The 24,458-nt window shown below is 52.1% G+C and overlaps 2 protein-coding genes across 3 annotated transcripts; both read left to right on the top strand.

Moving 5' to 3' along the window:
- Positions 1–245: 245 nt before the first annotated feature.
- cnpy4 (canopy FGF signaling regulator 4) lies at positions 246–3,356 on the top strand. Its single transcript, XM_018733489.2, has 6 exons — positions 246–415; positions 659–785; positions 877–973; positions 1,130–1,252; positions 1,714–1,831; positions 1,956–3,356. Exons 1-6 carry the CDS (start codon positions 331–333, stop codon positions 2,063–2,065), a joined length of 660 nt encoding a protein of 219 aa, XP_018589005.1. The 5' UTR covers positions 246–330; the 3' UTR covers positions 2,066–3,356.
- A 7,776-nt stretch (positions 3,357–11,132) lies between these two features.
- Positions 11,133–24,159, top strand: ntn5 (netrin 5). 2 transcript variants are annotated; one of them, XM_029257505.1, is made up of 7 exons: positions 11,133–11,201; positions 17,818–19,235; positions 19,423–19,611; positions 20,712–20,861; positions 22,137–22,190; positions 22,989–23,069; positions 23,216–24,159. In XM_029257505.1, the coding sequence occupies exons 2-7, from the start codon at positions 17,828–17,830 to the stop codon at positions 23,731–23,733; spliced, it is 2,400 nt and encodes a 799-aa protein (XP_029113338.1). In that variant the 5' UTR covers positions 11,133–11,201; positions 17,818–17,827; the 3' UTR covers positions 23,734–24,159. The 2 variants fall into 2 exon arrangements, with proteins under 2 accessions (XP_029113338.1, XP_029113339.1); XM_029257506.1 differs by lacking the exon at positions 19,423–19,611 and having other exon boundaries at positions 23,216–24,158.
- The last annotated feature ends 299 nt before the right edge of the window (positions 24,160–24,458 follow it).

The raw sequence follows: 24,458 nt of genomic DNA on the forward strand, positions 1-24,458 counted from the left end.
ATAGATATAAATCTACATATTTAACATTTTTGTAATCCGTTTAGTTTAAAAATGTTGCCAGTTTTTAAGTAAATCTGCTTTATACACCTTTCAGGATATGTTTTCTCCGGTCAACCTTATCATAGTCACGCGTTCGCCATTGGTTGACTTGGAGGGCTACTACGCGCATGCCCAGTTCAGTAACGGTATCCTGCGCATGTCCAGTACAGTAACGGTATCCCGCGCATGCCCAGTGGCGTCGCACTGAAGGAAGGCAGAGGTGCCACAGTGGCACAGTGCAATACAGCCTCTTGAGTTGAGAAGAGATCAATAAAAGCATTATAAGAATCAATGGAGCTTATTTTTCTCACGCTTTTGTGGGCTTCCAGCTTTGCTTTGGCAGACCAAGACGACAGATTGCCTAATAAATGTGAAGGTAGCACTTTGGCTCTTGTTGCCCTGTCACTTGTGGTTACTTATTATTCAGTAATTCAGAGACTCATTTGGCCACTTTACTCTTTACTATGGTGGTGATGATGATGGTGATGATGATGATGATGAGCATCCTTGTGCTGCTGTTCATCTGCATCATGAGTGTCAGTGGTTTCGTGCTTTGATAACCTAGGGTCTCTGCGCTTTCTGTTGGTGAGTTTTAGTGTGTGTTTTGCTTTGTCCCCAGTGTGTAAGTTCCTCACGGTGGAGCTCCAGGCCGTCTTGGACAAGAGCAGCAGATCCAAAGAGGTTCTGGAGATGGGAGAGGTGTTGGACACTGGCAAACGCAAGCGCAAGATCAAGTACAACACTTCGTAAGTGGCCCCTCCGTTGGCTCTCTCTCTCTCTCACACACACACACACACACACACACACCCCTGAAGTGGCCTTTGTGTATGATTACAGAGAAACACGCCTGACAGAAGCTATAGACAACATCTGTGAAGGAATCCTCCAGTACAGCATTCACGCAGAGCGACCCGGGAGCCTCAGATATGCAAAGGTAAATATCTGTTCATGTCTCCATTATATTCCCAGTTCATGAAATAAAGAGATTAAAGGATTCAAAACAAAGTATTTCTTCTTCTACAATCATCTGCTCGAGTACTTCTTTTCAACTACTACTCTTTCGCTTTTTGTCCTCCATCTGTGTTCCCAGGGCACCAGCCAGACCATGACCACCCTCAAGAATCTGGTGAACAAGGGCGTGAAGGTGGAGCTGGGTTTGCCCTACGAGCTGTGGGATGAGCCGTCTGTGGAGGTGGCCGACATGAAGAAGCAGGTACCCCCTCGCAGACCCTAGGGATTCGCATCGCAGGGTGTCAGTGAAACATGGCTGTTTTGGGTCAGCGTGCGTGCGCGCTTGGTGTCGGATCATCCCGAGCGATCCTCCTTTGAGAGGTAAAGTGCACTGTTTCCGAACCCACTGGTTCAGTGCAGCTGCAGAGCGGCACCTGGTCACTGACACGCTGGAGACTGTCCTTCCGGAAACCGCCTATTCTGTCGTCTCTGCACCAGACGATCTGCTCACTTGTCACCCCATCCTCACCTTCTCACTCACACATTGTGTAGGTGTCAGTGACACCACCACAATACACACCTTTCTGCACACATCAGCACTTTGGCAGAAACTTCTACAGCACACAGTGGAGTGTGAAGGTGAGTGTGGAAGCCAAAGTGAGGATGCAGACTCTGTGCGCGTGTGTAGTGTGTGTCACTTAACACTGTATGGAACTCTCTCAGTGTGAGACCATGCTGGAGCAGTATGAAGATGTCGTGGAGGAATGGTACTTCCACCACCAGGAAGAAAGGCTCGAGAAGTTCCTGTGTGAAGCCCATGTCCTTAAGGGTTCTGACAAGGGTGAGGAGAAAGATGTGGATGAAAGGACTGATGGAGATGCAGTATGTGTCACATTAAATGGAGTGTGTGTTTGGCCATGTACAGAATGTTTATAATGCTGATCTTTGTGGACATCCTGCCCTAGAGTGTCTCGAGGAGGTATGGCAGGGAAATGTGGAGGCAAAGGGATCTGAGGAGGACGTGACCAGCGAAGGAGACGATGCAGCGGAGACACATGACCCTGGGGAACTGTGAGGGGCTTCTTGGTGGACTATATGAAGAAATCCTGCCCATCGTGTATTTCAGCCGACTCCACCAGGATCACATCTCATGGAGCGAGTCTCTATGATATTGAAACAGAGGACAACCACCGTGTGTGTGTGTGTGTGTGTGTGTGTGTGTGCGCGTGCGGGTCCAGCAGGTTCCTCAGACCTTGTCTGTCCGTCCCTCCACTCCGCCTGCTGGTCAGAGGGTGCCACAGCATCATCCGCCATTCTCATCCTCTTCATACCTCATGGTGCCTTGGACATCATGTAGTTCACAGTGAGACCAGGCATTCATGACCATGCTGCTCAACTGGCTACGTCTCCTCCTCGTGTCCTACACCAGTGTTGGGAAACTATGCACACCAGAATTCAGTCTTCATTTAATCGCTCTTTTTTTCATACATTGTTGTTGCATACTTGTTAGTCTGCTGAATTTTTTTACTCTTTTTTTTTTTGCACAGATTTGTACTGAACAAAAGTAAAGTTTAGTTTAAAATTAGTTTTTTGTGCTGGAGATGGAGTGTAATGGCTGCAGGTCCCAGACAGTGTTTATGGAGAAATCAGTTACTGTTGTCAGTCAGCACTGCTGCACCCGCGCTTGTCCCACATTGTCAGTGCTGCTGTCACTGCGGCCACACGGTGGCGCACAAAGAACATTAAAAAATGAACGGCCGTAATTTCCACGTTTCAATTAATCTATCGAAGCGCGAAACTTTACTACTTCGCCAGCAACCATCAATTATAGGCCCACTGTAGGCTGAAAACCTTGAAGACACGCCCCCTACATAAGGAAACACTTCATAAATTCCTGCATTACACAAATGACATGTTCAACATGCGTTGAAAAGTGCAGAACCATGTGCCGAGTGAGATTCTGCAATTGGGAAGAGGATGAGAAGTGTCTTATAGCTGAGTGCTGCGATTGAAGGTGCTGGTTGAGGGGTGGGGTCGTGACAACTGCAGTATTTGTAATGGAGAGAGTGAGGGGGGATAGCTGGTAGGGTAGTGGTGAGAGGGTTAGGGGATAGCTGGTAGGGTAGTGTTTAGAAGGTTAGGGGTTAGCTGGCAAGGTAGTGGTGAGAGGGTAAGGGGATAGCTGGCAAGGTAGTGGTGAGAGGGTTGGGAGTTAGCTGGTAGGGTAGTGTTTAGATGGTTAGGGGTTAGGGGATAGCTGGTAGGGTAGTGTTTAGACGGTTAGGGGTTAGCTGGTAGGATAGTGGTAAGAGGGTTAGGGGATAGCTGCTAGGGTAGTGGTGAGAGGATTAGGGGTTAGCTGGTAGGGTAGTGGTTAGAGGGTTAGCTGGTAGGGTAGTGGTGAGAGGGTTAGGGGATAGCTGGTAGGATAGTGGTGAGAGAGTTAGGGGATAGCTGGTAGGGTAGTGGTTAGAGGGTTAGGGGATAGCTGGTAGGGTAGTGGTGAGAGGGTTAGGGGATAGCTGGTAGGGTAGTGTTTAGAAGGTTAGGGGATAGCTGGTAGGGTAGTGGTGAGAGGGTTAGGGGATAGCTGGTAGGGTAGTGGTGAGAGGGTTGGGAGTTAGCTGGTAGGGTAGTGTTTAGACGGTTAGGGGTTAGGGGATAGCTGGTAGGGTAGTGTTTAGACGGTTAGGGGTTAGCTGGTAGGATAGTGGTAAAAGGGTTAGGGGATAGCTGCTAGGGTAGTGGTGAGAGGGTTAGGGGATAGCTGGTAGGGTAGTGTTTAGAGGGTTAGGGGATAGCTGGTAGGGTAGTGGTGAGAGGGTTATGGGTTAGCTGGTAGGGTAGTGGTTAGAGGGTTAGGGGATAGGTGGTAGGGTAGTGGTGAGAGAGTTAGGGGATAGCTGGTAGGGTAGTGGTGAGAGGGTTAGGGGATAGCTGGTAGGGTAGTGGTGAGAGGGTTAGGGGTTAGCTGGTAGGGTAGTGGTGAGAGGGTTAGGGGTTAGCTGGTAGGGTAGTGGTGAGAGGGTTAGGGGTTAGCTGGTAGGGTAGTGTTTAGACGGTTAGGGGTTAGCTGGTAGGATAGTGGTAAGAGGGTTAGGGGATAGCTGCTAGGGTAGTGGTGAGAGGGTTAGGGGATAGCTGGTAGGGTAGTGTTTAGAGGGTTAGGGGATAGCTGGTAGGGTAGTGGTGAGAGGGTTAGGGGATAGCTGGTAGGGTAGTGGTGAGAGAGTTAGGGGTTAGCTGGTAGGATAGTGGTGAGAGAGTTAGGGGATAGCTGGTAGGCTAGTGGTTAGAGGGTTAGGGGATAGCTGGTAGGGTAGTGTTTAGAAGGTTAGGGGTTAGCTGGCAGGGTAGTGGTGAGAGGGTTAGGGGTTAGCTGGTAGGGTAGTGGTGAGAGGGTTAGGGGTTAGCTGGTAGGGTAGTGTTTAGACGGTTAGGGGTTAGCTGGTAGGATAGTGGTAAGAGGGTTAGGGGATAGCTGCTAGGGTAGTGGTGAGAGGGTTAGGGGATAGCTGGTAGGGTAGTGTTTAGAGGGTTAGGGGATAGCTGGTAGGGTAGTGGTGAGAGGGTTAGGGGATAGCTGGTAGGGTAGTGGTGAGAGAGTTAGGGGTTAGCTGGTAGGATAGTGGTGAGAGAGTTAGGGGATAGCTGGTAGGCTAGTGGTTAGAGGGTTAGGGGATAGCTGGTAGGGTAGTGTTTAGAAGGTTAGGGGTTAGCTGGCAGGGTAGTGTTTAGAGGGTTAGGGGATAGGGGATAGCTGGTAGGGTAGTGTTTAGACGGTTAGGGGTTAGCTGGTAGGATAGTGGTAAGAGGGTTAGGGGATAGCTGCTAGGGTAGTGGTGAGAGGGTTAGGGGATAGCTGGTAAGGTAGTGTTTAGAGGGTTAGGGGATAGCTGGTAGGGTAGTGGTGAGAGGGTTAGGGGATAGCTGGCAAGGTAGTGGTGAGAGGGTTATGGGTTAGCTGGTAGGGTAGTGGTTAGAGGGTTAGGGGATAGCTGGTAGGGTAGTGGTAAGAGGGTTAGGGGATAGCTGGTAGGGTAGTGGTGAGAGAGTTAAGGGATAGCTGGTAGGGTAGTGGTTAGAGGGTTAGGGGATAGCTGGTAGGGTAGTGGTGAGAGGGTTAGGGGATAGCTGGTAGGGTAGTGTTTAGAAGGTTAGGGGTTAGCTGGTAGGGTAGTGGTGAGAGAGTTAAGGGATAGCTGGTAGGGTAGTGGTTAGAGGGTTAGGGGATAGCTGGTAGGGTAGTGGTGAGAGGGTTAGGGGATAGCTGGTAGGGTAGTGTTTAGAAGGTTAGGGGTTAGCTGGTAGGGTAGTGGTGAGAGGGTTAGGGGATAGCTGGTAGGGTAGTGTTTAGACAGTTAGGGGTTATCTGGTAGGATAGTGGTAAGAGGGTTAGGGCATAGCTGCTAGGGTAGTGGTGAGAGGGTTAGGGGATAGCTGGTAGGGTAGTGGTGAGAGAGTTAGGGGTTAGCTGGTAGGATAGTGGTTAGAGGGTTAGGGGATAGCTGGTAGGGTAGTGGTGAGAGGGTTAGGGGATAGCTGGTAGGGTAGTGTTTAGAAGGTTAGGGGTTAGCTGGCAGGGTAGTGTTTAGAGGGTTAGGGGATAGCTGGTAGGGTAGTGGTGAGAGGGTTAGGGGATAGCTGGTAGGGTAGTGGTGAGAGGGTTAGGGGATAGCTGGCAAGGTAGTGGTGAGAGGGTTAGGGGTTAGCTGGTAGGATAGTGTTTAGATGGTTAGGGGTTAGGGGATAGCTGGTAGGGTAGTGTTTAGACAGTTAGGGGTTATCTGGTAGGATAGTGGTAAGAGGGTTAGGGGATAGCTGCTAGGGTAGTTGTGAGAGGGTTAGGGGATAGCTGGTAGGGTAGTGGTGAGAGGGTTAGGGGATAGCTGGCAAGGTAGTGGTGAGAGGGTTAGGGGTTAGCTGGTAGGATAGTGTTTAGACGGTTAGGGGTTAGGGGATAGCTGCTAGGGTAGTGGTGAGAGGGTTAGGGGATAGCTGGTAGGGTAGTGTTTAGAGGGTTAGGGGATAGCTGGTAGGGTAGTGGTGAGAGGGTTAGGGGATAGCTGGTAGGGTAGTGTTTAGAAGGTTAGGGGTTAGCTGGCAGGGTAGTGTTTAGAGGGTTAGGGGATAGCTGGTAGGGTAGTGTTAATAGGGTTAGGGGTTAGCTGGTAGGATAGTGGTAAGAGGGTTAGGGGATAGCTGGTAGGGTAGTGGTGAGAGGGTTAGGGGATAGCTGGCAAGGTAGTGTTTAGAGAGTTAGGGGATAGCTGGTAGGGTAGTGGTTAGAGCTGCTGTCTTTAGACCCAAAGGTCATAGGCTCAAATCCCTCTTACAGCTCTAGTACCTGTGAGTGAACTACTTACCCTAAATCACATCAGTAAAAATTACTCAGTTGTATAAAGAGGTAAGTAATTTTAAGTCACTTTAGAGAAAAGCATCAGCTAAACGAATAAGTGTAACTTAGCGTGTGCAAAACTTTAATCGCTTTCACTGGCATTTTACCTTTTTCCGATCACTTTATTATTTCCACTTTAGTTTCAATCGTATCATTTGTCTTGTCTTTGATGCATCACCATCACTTGCATCACATTTACGCTTTGGTGCCATGGTTAGGAAGGTAAAAACAGAAAAATTAAAGCCAAATACAGTAACACACGCGATGCTGCTAACAGCAACGTGGTCCGACTGAAAAGAAGGAAGTCTGTCCTACCTCGGGCTCTGCAGAGTGTTTTGATGCGTGTCATAGAGTACCGCCCCTTTTTATTACAAACCATTGTGTGTAACTCAAATTTTTAATATAATAGGTTTAATTATGAAATTTTTTATTTGATTGTTAATTAAGGGTGACAAAATTAACTTCCGGTCAGTAAGGGGTTAGTTCATAACTACGGGTTGTACTTTAGTTGGACGTTCGTAACCTGCGGACTACGTGTATTCAAATGTTGTCCACGTTGCCCTGGAAATGGCATTATTATGAACATACTTATGTAAATAGCTCCTATTTTAAATGTGTTTGTATAAAGTTGGTTTGAATGGTCTTGATCACTGTTTTCTGGCCCAGAGGTGGAGCACAGCACCAGGAGCACTTCTCTGAAGGCCTACATTTCTGCTGCTTCAGGATCTAGTGTGATTTTTATTCTCTTTAAACACCTTGTAATTATGTACTCAGGATGCATGTTGAAAAACAACCTGTGCACTGGATTCTCAGCTGGATTCCCTTGTGTAACATATTGGTAGCTACAGTATTTTTTTTGTTAGTTCCAGAACTGTATGCATGTCCAGCAAAGTGTCCACACCAGGATTACTGCAGCTCTGCCACCTTCACTACCTACACCTATTCCAGTGCCTCCAGTATTCTGTGGAGTTACTTGGGGAGGAAGGGTAGCGTGGTGGTGCAGTGGGTTGGACCAGGTCCTGCTCTCCGGTGGGTTTGGGGTTCGAGTCCTGCTTGGGGTGCCTTGTGACACAGTGGCATCCCGTCCTGGCTGTGTCCTCTCCCCCTCCGGCCTTATGCCCTGTGTTGGCGGGTAGGCTCCGGCTCCCCGGGACCCTGTATGGGACAAGTGGTTCAGAGTGTTTGTGGAGGGTCATCAGGCTTAGGCACACTATTTTTTTAAAAGTATAAAGGCTATCAATTATTAATACAGCTGAATGAGACCTTGTTGTATCTCCACTGACCTTGTTTTGTCTCTATTGACCTTGTTTACATTTACATTTATTTATTTACCTGACGCTTTTCTCCAAAGCAAAGTACAATGTTAAGGTACTTACAATTATTTACCCATTTATACAGCTGGGTAATTTTACTCCCCCCCTTGAACCGCCACCTTAACGTGGTGGAGGGGTTTGAGTGCCTGAATGAGCTCAGGAGCTATGTTGCCTGGGGCTATATGCCCCTGGTAAGGTCTCCCAAGGCAAACAGGTCCTGGGTGACAGACGAGACAAAGCACGGTTCAAAACCCCCTTATGACTATTAAATCAAGGTTCTCGTTTACCCCGCCCGGTATGGGGTCACCGGGGCCCCACCCTGGAGCCAGGCCTGGAGGGGGGGGCTCGCATGCGAGCGCCTGGTGGCCAGGTCTATGCCCACGGGGCCTGGCTGGGCTCAGCCCAAAGCCAAGACATGGAGCCACTCTTCGGTGGGCTCACCACCTGCCAGAGAGGCCGTAAGGGGCCGGTGCGTTGTGATTTGGGCGGTGGTTGGGGCCGAGTTCCTGCCTGACCCAAACCTTGGGTGCCAGCTCTGGCTTTTGGGACTTGGAATGTCACCTCACTGGCAGGGGAGGAGCCTGAGCTAGTGCAGGAGGTTGAGAGATACCGTCTAGATATAGTCGGGCTCACTTCCACTCACTGGCTTCATCAAATGAAGACTTACGGCATGCACTAGAGAGGTTTGCAGCCAAATGCGAAGCGGCAGGGATGAGAATCAGCGCCTCCAAATCCAAGGCCATGGTTCTCAGTCGGAAAAAGGTGGATTGCCCCCTCCAGGTCAAGGGGGAGTTGCTCCCTCAAGTGGAGGAGTTTAAGTATCTCAGGGTCTTGTTCACGAGTGAGGGAAAAAAGGAGCGGCAGGTTGACGGACAGATCGGTGTGGCATCTGCAGCAATGCGGTCATTGTACCGGTCTATTATGGTGAAGAAGGAGCTGAGTCGTAAGGCGAAGCTCTCAATTTACCGGTCGATCTACGTTCCTACCCTCACCTATGGTCATGAACTCTGGATCATGACCGAAAGAATGAGATCACGGACACAAGCGGCAGAAATTAGTTTCTTTTGCAGAGTGGCTGGGCACACACCCTTAGGGATAAGGTGAGGAGCTCAGTCACCCGGGAGGAGCTCGGAGTAGAGCCGCTGCTCCTCCGCATCGAGAGGAGCCAGTTGAGGTGGCTCGGGCATCTGTTCCGGATGCCTCCTGGACGCCTCCCTGGTGAGGTGTTCCGGGCATGTCCCACTGGGAGGAGGCCTCGGGGCAGACCCAGGACACGTTGGAGAGACTATGTCTCCCAGCTGGCCTGGGAACGCCTTGGGGTTTCCCCAGAGGAACTGGAGGAGGTGTGTGGGGAGAGGGAAGTCTGGGGGACTCTGCTTGGACTGCTGCCCCGGCAACCTGGCCCCAGATAAGCGGAGGAAGATGGATGGATGGATGGTAATTTTACTGGATCAATTCAGGCTAAGTACCTTACTCAAGCGCACTAGAGCCAGAGGTAAGAATCAAACCTGCAACCTTTGGGTCCAAAGGCACCAGCTGTAATCACTATGGTACCACTTGTTTCCGGTTGTCTCCTTGTTGTGTCTCTATTGACCTTGGTGTTTCTTGGTTGACCTTGTGGTGTCTCTGTTGACCTTGGTGTTTCTTTGTTGACCTTGTGGTGTCTTTATTGACCTTGGTGTTTCTTGGTTGACCTTGTTGTGTCTCTGTTGACCTTGGTGTTTCTTTTTTGACCTTGTTGTGTCTCTGTTGACCTTGTTTCATCGTTGACCTTGTCATGTCTGAATTGACCTTGGTGTTTCTCCGTTGACTTTGCTGTGTCTCTGTGGACTTTGGTGTTTCTCTGTTGATCTTGTCATCCAGATAGTAGCTCACAATGCCTATGACATGTAAGGTGAATTGCTAGTGGAAATATGTGAGTTCTTCATCAAGGAATGAACTGAGATGGACTGGGGAACAAGGAACAAAATCAGAGGTGTCATAAGAAGATTATAATCTAGCAACTGAAAGACACACACTGCACCGTTTGTTTGTTTTTGACCATGGTTATGACATGACCGTGGTACAAACAGCAGCTTCACAGAAGATTCCGAACCACTGTAAGTGTGAGCAACGTAAATTTGCTGTTGTGTGGAATCCCCTCTCCTGTACTACAGTAACTGTAGTAAAAGGTCTCACTGGGGTTTTCTCACATCCGCATCGCTCTGGAACCGCCTTTCAGGCTTGGCCTCGTGTCCTTCTCGCTTGCTTTCCTTCCAGGGCTCTTTTCCAGGCCATTCAGAGCTCTGTCTGCTCTGGGTCCTCTCACACACCTGGGGACAATTCCTCAAGGGAAGTCATCAATCACGTTTTATATACCTCTCTGGGAAAGTGTCTCATTTTTCCTCCATCAAGCCTCAGTTTTCTTTGACTCACAGTCACTTCCTCTCTTTTTTCCATGTGCCTCAGTGTCCCAGTCGGCGCTCCACTGGTGCACCTTTATTTAATTTCTTATCCCATGATTTGGCCCTTGAAATATGGGCTTAGTGTCGTGTGAAAGTTGAGATAAACCCAGACGAAAGGAAGGACATTCTTGGTCATCTCAGCTTAATGCACAATATTCTCATAAGTACTGTATTATTTAGTCATCATTTTTTCATTGTTGGTTTCTTCATCTTTCTGAAACTTTGTTCCAAAGTGACTTATAATGTTAGGTTTGTACACTGATGGACCTCTATACAGCAGGGTCATTTTTACTGCACCGAGTGATTGGCTCAAGAAAGGCTACTACAGCAAGAGTGCAGATTCAAACCCAGCTTCTTCGCTCGCTGATGGTCCTGATCACCACGTGACCTGCTGCTGTTTTCGGACTACAGTACAGTTGTTCCTGCTTAATGCCACAGCTCACTTGCTGTACAAATTACAAATGACAGGGGTTGTGGAAAAATTGGGTTGGAACAGGATACTCCAAACTGGAGCCAATTCGCCTTATGAAAACTAGCATCGTAGCAGCAACGACTCTATTTTAATGCACATAATTTCGGTGTTATTTTAATTAGTGTTTCGGTATTCCTGTATTCTAGTTTATTGTATTTTAAAGTATTTGAACTGTGCGTTTTAATGAATATTTAAATTTTACAGCACATCACTTTCACTGTACTTCAGTGTTTTAAGTGTACACTAATTACAATTACCTAATTATTTCCAACGGGGAGAAAAAACAGCCTCTGCGGTGTCCCGCTCTACGGTCTCTCGCCACACGACACGGTCCCGGTAAAGCGGGGTCCTCCCGCCCCCCTACCCACGCTACCCACCCTACGCACCCTACGCACCCTACCCCCATCCCGCTCCGCACATGGTCAGACTGCTCTCAGTTTCTGCCCTGGTTGCCGTGCAGACGGGTGACGTCAGATATGACGCCCCCCACCGGGCGCTGTTGACCCACGCGTTACCGCCGGCCGGGCAGAGCAGTCGGAGAGCGGACGCGCGCAGCGCGCACACGCAGCAGCGGGACGCACATGGTCAGTGAGTTTCTCACCTAGCTCTTACTTACTTGTCACCTGTCACCTGTCACCTGTCCGCGCGCACTTACTTGGCCGCTCCGAGTCCCGTGCCGTTGCGCAGGTCACGAGGAGAGCGCAGCTCTCATGCGGTATCCTTGTCACGGGAGCTGCTCTGCGGGGCGCGTGTGCGGCGCGCGCGGTACCGTTAGGATATTGGCTCGAAGCACAGCTGAGAGGGGCGCTTCGACTGCAGTTGGTCGCGTTCGGATTTTGTACAGTTCAGAAACGCAAAGGAGCACTTTTTCCTCGAGTTCCGTGTCCATGTGAGTACTTGTTCGTTTTGTCTCCAGCTGAACACGGTATCGGTACCGCGGATCGACTGAGTCGGGAGCGATTAAGGTGAAAAGTGATTCGGTGATTCGATCCTGTTTCGCCACATCGAACAGTCGTGTCGTGGGGCAAAAACTGTGCTTTTACATCAGAGGTGCTTAAGACTAAGTTTCCCTCCATGGTTTGCAAACGTTGTCATAATCATCTTTCCGTGAATTTTCGTAGGAGACCAAAAACTGTCGGGTCGTGCTCGTCGTTTTACTCCTTCCTTCTTTTACCGCGTCGTCTTTTACTCCTTCTTTTCTCATTCTTTCATTCCGTCTTTTTTACTCCGTCTCTTTTACTCCTTCTTTTACTTCGCCTTTTACTCCGTCTTTTACTCCTTGCTCTTCTTACTCCTTTTCTTATGTACTCCTTCCTCGCTAAACTTTCTTTTTCAGCACTGTGTTTGTGAACAAACTGGTTTCTTTAGTCTTTTTTTCAGCGTTTTATTAATTTTACTGAGCTCTGTGCATTATTTTAATAATGCACTATGTTTACAAAAAGTACATGGGAAGCAAAGAGTGATACAGTTTAGGTTTTTTATAAACAGAATATCTACTGTTGGTAAGAGCTGAGCGTCACGAGCCCAAACACAACTATAATAAACATTTCTACATGATAAAATACAAGTATGTATATGTGCGCTTATATATACTTTATTATATTATATTATATTATATTATATTATATTATTCCTGTGCTCGTGGAGAAAAATAATATTACTGGAGAAATATTCAGTATAACATCTAACCGCTTAGCAGCGATTTGAAAACGCGAAGTAACAGTTTTTAACGGCCGTTTGAGCTCCTTCGTCATTTTCTTAAAATAAAATTTTGCATTTTAGTCCTGATAAGCGCGTTATGTTTGGTCGCAAAGAAAGTTACACTAAAAAAATTCACTTGTTCTACAAATGATCTGATTGCGCAGGCTCGCGCGCGGGTGTGTGTGTGTGTGTGTGTGTGTGTGTGTGTGTGTGTGTGTGTGTGTGTACGTGATTATCTGTGGAAATGTCGAGTGAGTGAATACACGAAACTAATGAAACCGAAGTGAAATTTAATTAATTTAAAAAACAATGCGTGTGAAGGAGTTCGCTCAAAAAAATTCCTTCAGTGAAGTAATATTTCAACAACTTGAAATGAATTAATTTAATAATCACGATATAAAACAGAAGGTTTCATTGCTGCCGTTGCAAAACTGGATAATATATTTTACACTTTTTAGTCCATAATTCAGCGAAATAATAATAATAATAATAATAATAATAATAATAAAAGGACACCGTTACTGTTTGTCTCGTTGTTTATCTCGACCTATAGTTTCGTGGAACACAATTAAGTACTATTGATATTTCCGAAACAATCGATCAATTGATACTATTTATATTATTATTACTATTATTTATGGATACTATTATTAAATAAATAGACTTGTTGAAATATATGTCGCCTCATTATTATTATTAGTTCAATGACAATAAGTAGTAACGACATTAATTAAGTCCTCCTCAGATTTTCTGTTTTGTTTGTATTTTGCAGTTTAACGACAACAAACAGCGAATAAGAGCCGCTGTGTTATGATGAGTATGAATTAATTATGATAAAAAATAAGAATTCATATCAGTTTTCGGGGGGGTCCCTTCCTTGTCTTTTACACTCGAGTTTTCGCAGCTTTTGATTCCAATTTAAAGTGACGCGCCTGTGTGTGTGAAGAAAACTAGTCGTGTCGTCGGATGCAGTGCAGTGGATACCTCATAATTACATACATTCTTAAAAATATTTTTCCTCCTCACAAACGTGGATATTAAAGATAAATCAGGATATAATGTGGACTTTAGAGATTAATGTGTATATTTTACAACAATACGGATTTTACTACTGCTGTTACTCTCTACTGTGTAATATTTTTACTTTTGTTGAAATGATTTACTGTTCAATCTAGTTGAGTTGAAAAAGCATCTCTTGGGAAGAACTCGACACACACACACACACAAGGCACTGACATCACTATATCTCATAGAAGAGATGTTAGAAATAAGAGAATAAGAGAATTTCATGGTTTGCTGAAGGATGCAGTTTGAACACGGAGCAAATTGTTACCAATATTTAGTGTGTGTTCATGTGCCCAAAATCATAACAGCGACTTTCAAGGGAAAGTGTACAAAGAAAGTAAAGTCAAGTCAAGAGAGTAAGAAGCAGAGCCGAGTAAAGAGTGCTTGTACTTGTTGTGTTTTCTATGCGTTTCTGAAGCCTCGGTGGGTCACGGTGGGCCCGGCTCTGCAGGCTGCACTCCTGTTCGCCGCCCCCCGTGTCTTCACGCGGTGACACGGCTGTTGGGAACGTAGGAAACTGTAAGACAGAGGTTTTGCTGGAGATACGAGCGGCGATAATCCATTGCGTACGGCTGTGTGTCGGTGCTGCCCCGACGGCACGCTAAAGCGAGCGCTCCGGCCGCGAGGCCTCTCCACGCGGCTTCGCTGTCCCGCTCGCCATCTCCGTGAGGAATACGTCCCCCGGGGGGTCCCGACTCTTGCCCGAGCGTGGCCCGGGTTGAGTTTCGGACGCCCGGGGACCGACATGGGGGGGAGCGGTGCTCCCGGCCGGACCCCCAGCGCAGCGTCGCCGTGGAAGGTGTCCTTTCGGCGGGGCGCCCCCCCACCCAAGGGCCGTCCTCCTTCCCCGGCCCTTTCTGCTCTTTTTTCCCGCAGCTCCTTTTCGCCCTTTTCTCCCTTCCCCGAGAAGCAGTCCTTGTTTATGGTGCAACAATACACGTATTTCTCTTTCGTACCTAATACATAATTTGAGGTATCTGTGTAACAGCTGCACGGCGTCCTGACGCGGTGGCGGCCGTTTTGCCCATCGCGCCCCTCCACCCAGCCCGCGGCCCGCAGCGTGGCGTATCCGTGTGCTGCCCATGACCAAGAATGTTAAAATGTGCAAGACGGGCCAAATCCAGCTCATCTGCTGCCTAATACTGCCCAAACACTGGGATTTAGAGCTACTGAGTGGAACTGACTGGGCTGACAGGTAGTGCAGTGCTGGCCTCCCCCCCCACCCCAAATCCTCCACAGGATCCCGTAAACACGGCAGAGCCTCTTGGGGCCCGTGATGGATTTACCAGAACACATGAGCCCTGAGAAGGGAACAGAGTCAAATAGACTGACAGCAGCACTGGCGTCGTCCGCTTTAGTACGCACTGGATGCACGCAGTGTCCGCACTCAATACACACGGTGTCTGCCCTGGAGTGCGGACAGCTGGTAGTGTAGTGGTTCGCGCTGCTGTATTGAGCTCTAAAGGTTGTAAGTTCAATCCCTACCTCTGGCTGTAGTACCCTTGAGCAAGGTACTTACCCTGAATTGTACCAGTAAAATTATGCAGGTGGGTGAATGGGGAAATAATTGTAAAATACTCCAATGTTATGGGGGGTGCGGTGACACAGTGGGTTGGACCGGGTCCTGCTCTCCGGTGGGTCTGGGGTTCGAGTCCCGCTTGGGGTGCCTTGCGACGGACTGGCGTCCCGTCCTGGGTGTGTCCTCTCCCCCTCCGGCCTTACGTCCCGAGTTGCCGGGTTAGGTTCCGGTTCCCCGCGACCCCGTATGGGACAAGCGGTTCAGCATATGTGTATGTGTGTGTGTACTTCAGTGTTGTAAGTGGCTGGGAAAGGAGTGTCGGCTGAATGAATGTATTTGTGTTTCTTGCCTTATGCCTGCGTTCAGCGCTATGTGTCACTGCGTGAGAAGAGCTCTATAAAAATACGTTGAATTGAATGAAGCAGAATGGGGGGCGGGGGCGGTGGCGCTCTCCGGTGGGTCTGGGTTCGAGTCCTCCTTCGGGTGCCTTGCAATGGACTGCCGTCCCGTCCTGGGTGCGTCCCCTCCGGCCCTCCGCCCTGTGTTGCCGGGTTAGGTTCCGGCTCGCCGCAACCCCGCTCGGGCCGAGGGGTTTCAGACAATGTGTGTGAATGAAGTAATGTAGATCGATACACTGTATTCAGACTACAGTCGCAGTACTCGTGGTAAATAAACAGTAAATGCAGTCATGCATCATGCCAGTGCCTCTCAGTAGAATTCTGTGTATTTTATCAGTTCAGGTTTTAAACTGATAGGTTAGTCTTTCCTTTGCCTTTCCCCCTGATTTCCAGCACTTTCTGTGAAGTTTTCATGGTTTAGAACTCATTATTATCACCGATGATTTTACACTATAAAAAAATGTTGCGAGATCTCTGACAGATGCTTGTGGGTGGCAGAGAGTCAGTCCCTGGAGATGCGCTGGGCTCACCATAGGTGGTGCTCAGCATCACCAAGCTGTGCGTGGGTGTGTGTGCGTGAGCGGAAATGTCCTTTCTCGTATGGCCCTTTTTTGAGTCAGGGGATCTTTTGCATTCACTCGACATTCACGCTACACACATGCTGTAATTGACGCGCCACCGACGACACTGCATTAACTCCTTGAGGCTTTTTGCTCCTCTACCTCTTGTTCTTTGCGGTTCTGGAAGCGATCACTGCGCTCTCCCATGGGCTGCTTTGTTCCAGAAATACTTTCAGTGAACCGTGCCGTCGTCTTTCAACATGCTGGACAGCTATGGGTTCCGCCAGAGCCGTCTTTATATGTTTCAGCTGCACCGTGATCAGGGCAGGTTCATCGCTGCTCTGTGTGTGTGTGTGTGTGTGTGTGTGTGTATAAAAATATCTTAAAATGGGCCAATTCGAAACCTTCCGCTGCTCCTTAAATCATCGCTGCCTGAGTTAAGACGCCCGGGGACAGCTGTGGCCTGAGCTTTGGTTCTGAATGCAGGAGCCATAAAGTGAAGAAAGCGTTACAGTGAACACGCCGGCGACGTGGAAGCGCCGCAGTGGCCGCGGTGGCAGCGGGGACTTGTGTCCATGGGCTGCGGACTTTGCCTCGCTAATCCTCGCGAAGAGCAGCCGCTCATCGAGTGCCCGTAATGAGCTATGTTTAATTAGTGCTGTCATGTGGAGCCGGGACGGGTCGAGATCATTTGTAGGTTGGGAATTTGTAACCTGCCACCTCCCGGGGGTCGCGAGCCCTGAATATCCCGGGATCCGCCTGCGTCTGCAAGAGCCCTCCCCCGGTGCCCTTTGAAATATAATATTCAATTAATCAGCCGATTGATTAAGGCCCATCCGTGTTTTGTGGGGCGATCGGGTTCCCCGGAGGCATGTCCCAATGTGTCTGGAATGCGCAGGAGCTACAGGGACTCCAGAGGATTGTGGGTCACGGGGACCGGGGTCTTCTGCCGCGCCAGTCATCACCTCGTCTCCGATGTGCCGTGTCTCCAATAGCGACTGGAAAACAGTGACGTCTGGCTGAGCCGAGAGGCCGACCGTAGCGGGACCGCACCGCCCCTCCGCCCCCAGGGCCCGGCCTCGGGTTTCACGCGGCGGCTAATTGAGAGCAGCGACTCGGCCCACGGGCCTCGTAAGGCAGCGCTCTCCTACGGGGTGCGTTTACACATCCCTGCTGACTGCGCTGTCAGTGTCACACGCTCATTAGGAGACCATCAATCTGCAGCACTTAGAGGGGTTCCCAGAGAGATGGGGGCAGGTGACACACACACACACACACACACACGCTAGTACTGCTGGCTGTGTAACGTGTGTCTCTGTCTGTGTAGCCTCACATACATGCTACTGTACATACAGTGTATGTAGAGCATGTACTCTGGTGAATGTGGACAGAAAAATAGAAACCCGCTCTCGATGTGCGAAGTAACGTAACGACCACACGGTCGTGCAGCTATCGATGTCAGGTGACCGCACACACCTGGATTTTGCCTTTATTGTCACTCAAACACAACGCTGGAGGTACCGTTGCTCCCCTTCTCTTCACGCTGTCCATCTCTTTGCTGCTTGGTTCCTTGACTGGGGAAACACGGTAAACCTGATGAACATCACTGACTGATATTCACTGGACACGTTTCTCCTGAGCGACTTACACTGATTTACCCATTGATACAGCAGGGTAATTTTCACTGATGAAGGGCACAACAGCAGGAGGTGGCATTCGAACCCAGGTCCTTTGACTGCAAGGTGAGGGCTCCAACTAGCCCACCACCTAGTGGCCTAGCCAGCGTTCACATGTGCGATGTGTGCATTTGAAGGGGACGCGTGAGCACTTCTTCCTGCACACTGCCGGGTTCGAGTGGCCCCCGGGAGGCAGCGCGGTTGCCATGTGCCGTTCGAGCGGAGGCCATAAGGCGTGTGAACAAAACCCACCGCAGACTCCTGTCTTTCTCCCCACGCAGGGCTGGTGACATGGTGCCCTTTCCCCAGCCTCCTGTCCCCCTCCCCCTTCTCCTCCCTGTGTGGCTCCTCCTGTCCCTCGCCCCCCCCTGCCAGTCCCAGTCCTCGCTACGCTGGACGGCCCCTCAGGACCCGTGCTACCAGGCGGACGGGCGCCCCAAGCACTGCCTCTCGGAGTTCATAAACGCCGCCTACGGCGTCCCGGTGCAGGTGTCCAGCGGGCCGGGCGGGACGAGCAGCAACGTCAGCTCCCTCACAGACCTCCACAACCCCCACAATGCGAGCTGCTGGCCGGGGGCCGCCGACCCGGGCGGTGACTGGACGCTGAACGTGCCTCTGGGCCGCCGCTTCGAGGTCACCTACATCAGCCTGCAGTTCTGCCAGCAGGGGGAGCCTGCGGACTCTCTCTCCATGTCCATCCTCAAGTCCATGGACCACGGGCGCAGCTGGACGCCCTTGCAGTTTTACTCCCCTGACTGCCCGAGGACGTTCGGCATGCCCTCTCGCACCGCGGCTCCGTCCCGCCGCCAGGAGATGGAGCCCTTGTGCTCGGACCCGAGACCGCTGCAGAAGCACAGAGGGGGGCTGCTGCTGGCCTTCTCCACCCTGGACGGGCGCCCCTCCGCCTCTGACTTTGACAACAGTCCCGTGCTGCAGGACTGGGTGACGGCCACCGACATCAGGGTGGTGTTCCACCAACAGAGGGGCAAGGGGGCGGAGCCTGCCAGCCCTGGGGCGGCGACGCTGAGGTGGAGGGCGGAACCGACGCAAAAGGAGAGGGCTTCACAGAAGGGACCGTGGGGCGATCGAGGCGCCCGATTCACCGCAGGCGCGGGACATGGCGTGAAAAAGACTGTGGGAAAAGAAAGCGCTTGGGGAGGCGGGGCCAGCAGGGCTGGACAAGCCAAAGAGGAGCAGAGCGTAACCCGGAAACGGGACGCGACCCCACAGAACGTTGCGACTTCCTCCGGGAAGGGTGCTGCCAAAGGCAAAGGTCAGGGGCGCGAGAGGGCAGGGCGCCGTGGGAAGGCATGTGGGGAGAGAGGCTGCGATTGGACCGTTGCGAGTCGAGGGCCGAGCTCCACCGGGCGGGAGCTCAGGAAGAGGAGGAATAAGATGAAGGGAGAAGCGGCCAGGAAGAGAGAGAGGAAGAGGAACAGGAACGTGCCGGTGGGCCCCGAGCCTCCCTCGTCCCTCTCAGCTCCGCCCCCGCGCCCCGCCCTCTCGCTCTCTGACCTGCAGGTGGGCGGGCGCTGCAAGTGTAACGGACACGCTTCGCGGTGTCGCCGTGATGCCCAGGGGCGCGCCGCCTGCCAGTGCGAGCACCACACGGCCGGGCCCGACTGCGACGCGTGCGAGCCCTTCTACTGCGACCGGCCGTGGCAGCGGGCCACGCCCAGCCAGCCGCACCCCTGCGTCCGTGAGTCCCGCCTCCTCCGGCCTTCTCTGCCGCTCGCCACAGTTGAAATGCAGTGAAATATGGTGAAAGTTACTGTGTGTGTTGCTTTTTAGCGCCGCTCCAGCTCTAAGCGAGTAGCTGTGCGTGCGAAACGCCTGTTGACTGGATGTCTCCGCCTTCGTCTCCGCCCTCTTCCCCGCCCCCTCAGCGTGCCAGTGCAACGGTCACTCCTCCAGGTGCCGCTTCAGCATGGAGGTGTTCCAGCAGTCGGGGAGGCGCAGCGGGGGGGTCTGTCTCAGGTGCCGTCATCACACGGCCGGACGCCACTGCCAGTACTGCCGCGCCGGGTACACGCGTGACCACAGCAAGCCGCTGACGCACCGCCAGGCCTGCCGACGTCAGTGTGTGTGTCTGTGTGTCTGTGTGTGTGTGTGTGTGTGTGTGTGTGTGTGTGTGTGTGTGTGTGCGTGTGTGTGTGTGCAGTAGTTATTTTGAGATGTGAGCACAGTGGAGTCATCTTTCACTTCCTTATAAATGATAAAATGCGACTCGTTATGACAGGTGTAGCAGAGTATTTCAGGATACCTGCGTTACACGTGTGTGAACGTTCGTTTGTGTGTTGAAAGGACGCGCGCGAAAACACGCTGGCTCCTCACCGTGCGGCGACAGCAAACGCGAGCCGGAAACACCGGAAGCGAGCTGGACCGGTCAGGGAGCTCTTTACTGCCATCTGTTGGCGTGGAGGGCGAACACACACACCGCAGCAGCACACGGACACCTGGAAAGAGTGGAAAGTAGAAAGAAAGTTGAGCTCGGGGCCGCACGTCTGAACTGTGCAGCCGGTCAGTCGTATCATGAGGAACCGGTGCAAAGGGAGCAGAGACCGCAGACACCGCAGACACGGCGTGTGTGAAAGGCGAGCCCTTGTTCTCCAGCAGTGTGTCCGTCCCGCTGGAGCCGGTGACGCCTCTGAACGGCGCACCTTTCCTCCCCTTGTGCGGAATGTGCGGGTGCAGCAGCTCTAGGGCTCCGTCTCTACGTTCCCACGTTCTTCACCTCTTCCGCACTCACTCCTCCCACGAGCTCCTGCGTCCCCGTCGTGCGTAAACGTTCACGTTCTCTTACCTGTTCGCGGATAAAGCGTCACGCAGCTACACCTCTAGCGCAGGTGTTTAACAGTACAATAAACAACTAGGAAGGTGATGAGGAATCGTCGATATTCCAAGTTTATGCAGCTACTCGTGTGATGCGCAGGTCCGTAACAAACTGCACTAAGAATCACACGTCTGTATCTAAGTGTCTCGTCCTGCTCATGTGATGAGCACATTGTATTTTCTATGAGATGTTCGTCACTTCGGAGAAGAGTGTCTGACAAATGTAAATGTCATGTGGCCCAGCTCCTTTGCCCCTGTGTCTCACGCTGGTTTCCTTCCTGTTCTCTCTGGCCCTTGTTCCCCCAACCTGCCCATCCCGCCCCCACCCTCATCTGTCCCTCAGCGTGCCAGTGCCACCCTGTGGGGGCCGTGGGACACTGGTGCGACCCGACTACGGGGCAGTGTATCTGTCGGGACGGGGTCGCCGGACCGAGGTGCAGCCGCTGCGCCCCCGGCTTCCAGCGGGGGCGCTCTCCCGTTCGGCCCTGCCTCAGTAAGTGTCCCCCACGTCTCCTGCGGAGCCCCCCAGGGCACGTAATCGCGCAGTCCTTCTCGACCTTAACGAACGGGTTGCGGCGCCACCTGTCGGGCAGGATGGCGCCCGAGACACTGAGGCCGGCAACTCCGCTCCCGTGGTGCCGGAACCGGGGTCCCGCGGCCAGAGCGTTGATCCACGGTCACGTTTGTTCCGCTCCAGTGAGAAACACACACCTGTTGGGCCCATCGGCCCTCGGCCCTCGGCCCACCTCCGCGTGCGACTCTTTACTGCCACCTGTCGGCGGGACGCGCAAACGCACCTTTTCGGACGCGCCGGAAGACAGAATTGAAGACGAGGTGTCATTTTCGGAAATAATAAACGGGCATCGGTCTGTATCCCGGATAATCCGTAACTCGACCGTCTGCTCGCGCTGAAGGGCCCCGGACCACCCGCTGAGGGCCCCCTCCCCCCACCCACCCCGGTCAGCTGTGAAGGGGATTGGGTGTCGCTGTCCCAGCTGGGTCGCTGCTCCAGAGGACGTGTCTCGCTGATATATGTGTGTCCTGGACAGGTGCCCTTTCATGGGCGGGCTGGACCCCATGCCGTAACGTTAGCGCCGCGTTCCAGTATGTGGCCGGGGATGGGGGGCCGGCGGGACCACCCACACCCGCGGGGCCGTCCCGAGCGCTGGCGTGGCAAAACACGGGGGTCAGGAAGAGGACAGGCTCGTCTCTCCCCCAAAACAGTGCACTGGTGATGCGGATTGTGGAGGTAATTTATAGGGAGACGCAGACCGCACTGTGTTTACACTGGGACAGAAGGGGGGGGTTGTCGATGTGATGGCTCTGGATCTGCATCGTGGCCCCCACCCACAGCCATGGGCACCGAAGTATATAGCAACAAGAGATGCACTCGCTCCATCGTTGTCACACACACAGTCCTGCTGCGTCCCTGGGCGCGTGTTAGCCGCACGTTAGCACGTTAGCACGTTAGCTTGGCATCGTGCTCCATTTTGAGTCATGTTCGCCCTCGGTACAGTCAGTTCCCCACAGGTGCTTTTAATAAAGGACAATAATGTTTAACTGTTTGTCAGATATTGTGCCCAGTGCTTCTGGGATCGGCTCCGGATCACCTCGACCCACCTCAGGACAAGTGGTTTTGAAACTTAACAGATGGATGTGTGCAAAATAGACACCAGTATGGAATTTCGAGTTTTGTTACTTTTCAGCCAGTTATTTACCTGTCTCTTTGTATTTGTGTGTGTGTGTGTGTGTGTGTGTCTTTCTGCAGGGATCCAGGAACTGGTCCCCACAACCCCAGTGTACCAGCCACAGTACAGCTTTGGTGAGGACAATGATGAGGACAGTCACGGTATTCACTGTCATGTAACTCCTTTATATTTACATTTATTCACAAAGAACTTAGGGGGTGTGGTGGCGCAGCGGGTTTGGCCTGTGCCTGCTCCCTGTTGGGTCTGAGGTTCGAGTCCCACTTGGGGTGCCTTGTGACAGCCTGGCGTCCGGTCCTGGGTGTGTCCCCTCCCCGTCCAGCCTTTCGCGCTGTGTTGCCGGATTAGGCTCCGGCTCCCCGTGACCCCGCATGGGACAAGTGGTTTCAGACTCTGTGTGCGTGTGTTTGTGCATAAAGAGCTTCACACACAGCTTGTGTGTCTCACCACCATGTTGCTGGTTCACATCCCTCCAGTAGCTCCTATACAAATGACATTCAAACAGCAAATATGTAGATAATCGTAACAAATGGTGTTGGACTCATTGATGGAGATCAGGACAAAAGTGGATCTCAAAGAGATGGGTCTGAGACCCTTCTTCAGTGTGGGAGGGATTCAGCAGCTCTGAGGAACACAGGGGGCTCATTCCACAACTCTGGGACTGCAGAGGGTGACTGGGTCCTGTAGGTATCAGGTTGGGAACCTTTAACGGTCCAGAAGGATCTTAGCAGAGTATTGAGGTTTAGTGTCAGTAGGCAGGAAACACCAGTAGCTCCCAGCATTTCTCTTTTGTGTGTGTGTGTGTGTGTTTGCGTGCAATGTGCTCCTACACTGAACTCGCCCCCTGCTGGTCACTGTCACTGCTGACATTGCCGTCTGTGTGCACATACAAGACTAGCGTGTCCCATTCGCAGGGGACGAGTGCCGCTCCTACTGCCAGCCCTCGCAGGCCAAAGTGACGATGAACCTGGAGACCTACTGCCTGAAGGACTACGGTGAGGAGCGGAACCTGAGTGCCTCTCCCTCTCTCCCTCTCTCTCTCTCTCTCTCTCTCTCTCTCTCTCTCTCTCTCTCTCTCTCTCTCTCTCTGTAAGTGCTGTAAAGGAGTGTAATGCCAGTGTCCTCCCTGTGTGCCCTGCAGTGCTGAAGGTGCAGGTGAGGGCCATGGAGCGCTCGGGACCCTGGTGGCACTTCTCGGTGCTCGTCCAGTCCGTGTTCCGCCTGGGCTCGTCCCGCGTGCGCCGGGGTCTCCAGGACGTGTGGGTGCCGGAGCGGGACCTGGGCTGCGGGTGCCCCGCCCTGCAGGTGGGCCGCACCTTCCTGTTGATCGGCACTCAGGTCGCGGGGGGGGGCTGGGGTCCCGGCGAGAGCCGCCTGGTGGCCGACCGCGGCACGCTGGCCCTGCAGTGGAGGGAGCACTGGAGTCCCAAACTGCGGGGCTTCCGGGGTCAGGACCGCAGGGGCCGCTGCCTCGCCGGAACCCCGGGAAGCCTAGCGGAGCTGACACCGTCCCGGCCCCCGCCCCCGCGCCCAGGCACTCCGAGGCGAGAGCGCGACCGTCCCGGAGACGCCCGAGGGTCTCTCCACCGCGTGGAGCCCACGGAACTGAGTGCCACAGCTGCGCCTCGCCCGTACGCCCCCCTTGAGCAGCCGAAGTGAGAGACTGGCGGCCGAAGCTTCGACGGGGCCCGGTGTGGGAAGCTGCCCGTCTCACTCTGCCCTCTGGAACTGGGCACCCGACCGGCAGCAGAAGCACGCAGTCCGACCGCGTCGCACCCCATTGTGTCTCGTGTTGCAGCCGCAGAACCGAAACCGCATTTTTCCTAGAAGGAGTCGTGACTCCGAGGAGCACAGAGCAGTTGCTGTGGTTACTGTGGTAAAAAGGCTCCACACGGACCGTGGACCGTGAAGTGTGCGGTCCCGCCGCAGCCGCCCCATCTGAGTGTGAACAGAGCTCCTGTGCGTAATAAAGTGTGAATGTTGCAGGAAAATACCACACTGTACTGTCCAAGTGTGTGCGCTCCTACGTGACAACGACTCGGTACCACAGTAATACCGTAGTTTTGAAGAAAAGTGCAATATCTCAGTACCCCACAAGCAGGGCTGTGTGTGAGCAGAGCTACTACGTATAATAATGGTGAGTGAAATGGATGTAAATAGTAACGCACTGATGAACTCACTGCTGCGGTCTGTTACTTCACAGCTGGACGCCTGCAGGGCTCTGGGTTATGAGTTATGGGTTATGGACTATGAGGGGTGGGGTGTGGGGTACGAAGAGCACTTTTTGCCCTTTTTTACCTCGTTCTCTCAGGGCTCATTTCCCGGAGTGTGAAAAATAAGAAATGCAGCACAGATCTACCACCAGACCTTCGCCCAGTAGTGAA

This window comes from Scleropages formosus, chromosome 13 (genome assembly GCF_900964775.1).
Source record: "Scleropages formosus chromosome 13, fSclFor1.1, whole genome shotgun sequence".
Classification (NCBI taxonomy): domain Eukaryota; kingdom Metazoa; phylum Chordata; class Actinopteri; order Osteoglossiformes; family Osteoglossidae; genus Scleropages; species Scleropages formosus.

Coding starts and splice junctions, on each gene's coding strand:
- cnpy4 (XM_018733489.2), top strand. CDS start 331: ATGGAGCTTATTTTTCTCACGCTTTTGTGGGCTTCCAGCTTTGCTTTG. Junction 416..658: donor ATTGCCTAATAAATGTGAAG/GTAGCACTTTGG, acceptor CTTTGTCCCCAG/TGTGTAAGTTCCTCACGGTG. Junction 1,832..1,955: donor CCTTAAGGGTTCTGACAAGG/GTGAGGAGAAAG, acceptor ATCCTGCCCTAG/AGTGTCTCGAGGAGGTATGG.
- ntn5 (XM_029257505.1), top strand. CDS start 17,828: ATGGTGCCCTTTCCCCAGCCTCCTGTCCCCCTCCCCCTTCTCCTCCCT. Junction 22,191..22,988: donor CCAGCCACAGTACAGCTTTG/GTGAGGACAATG, acceptor TCCCATTCGCAG/GGGACGAGTGCCGCTCCTAC. Junction 23,070..23,215: donor CTACTGCCTGAAGGACTACG/GTGAGGAGCGGA, acceptor TGTGCCCTGCAG/TGCTGAAGGTGCAGGTGAGG.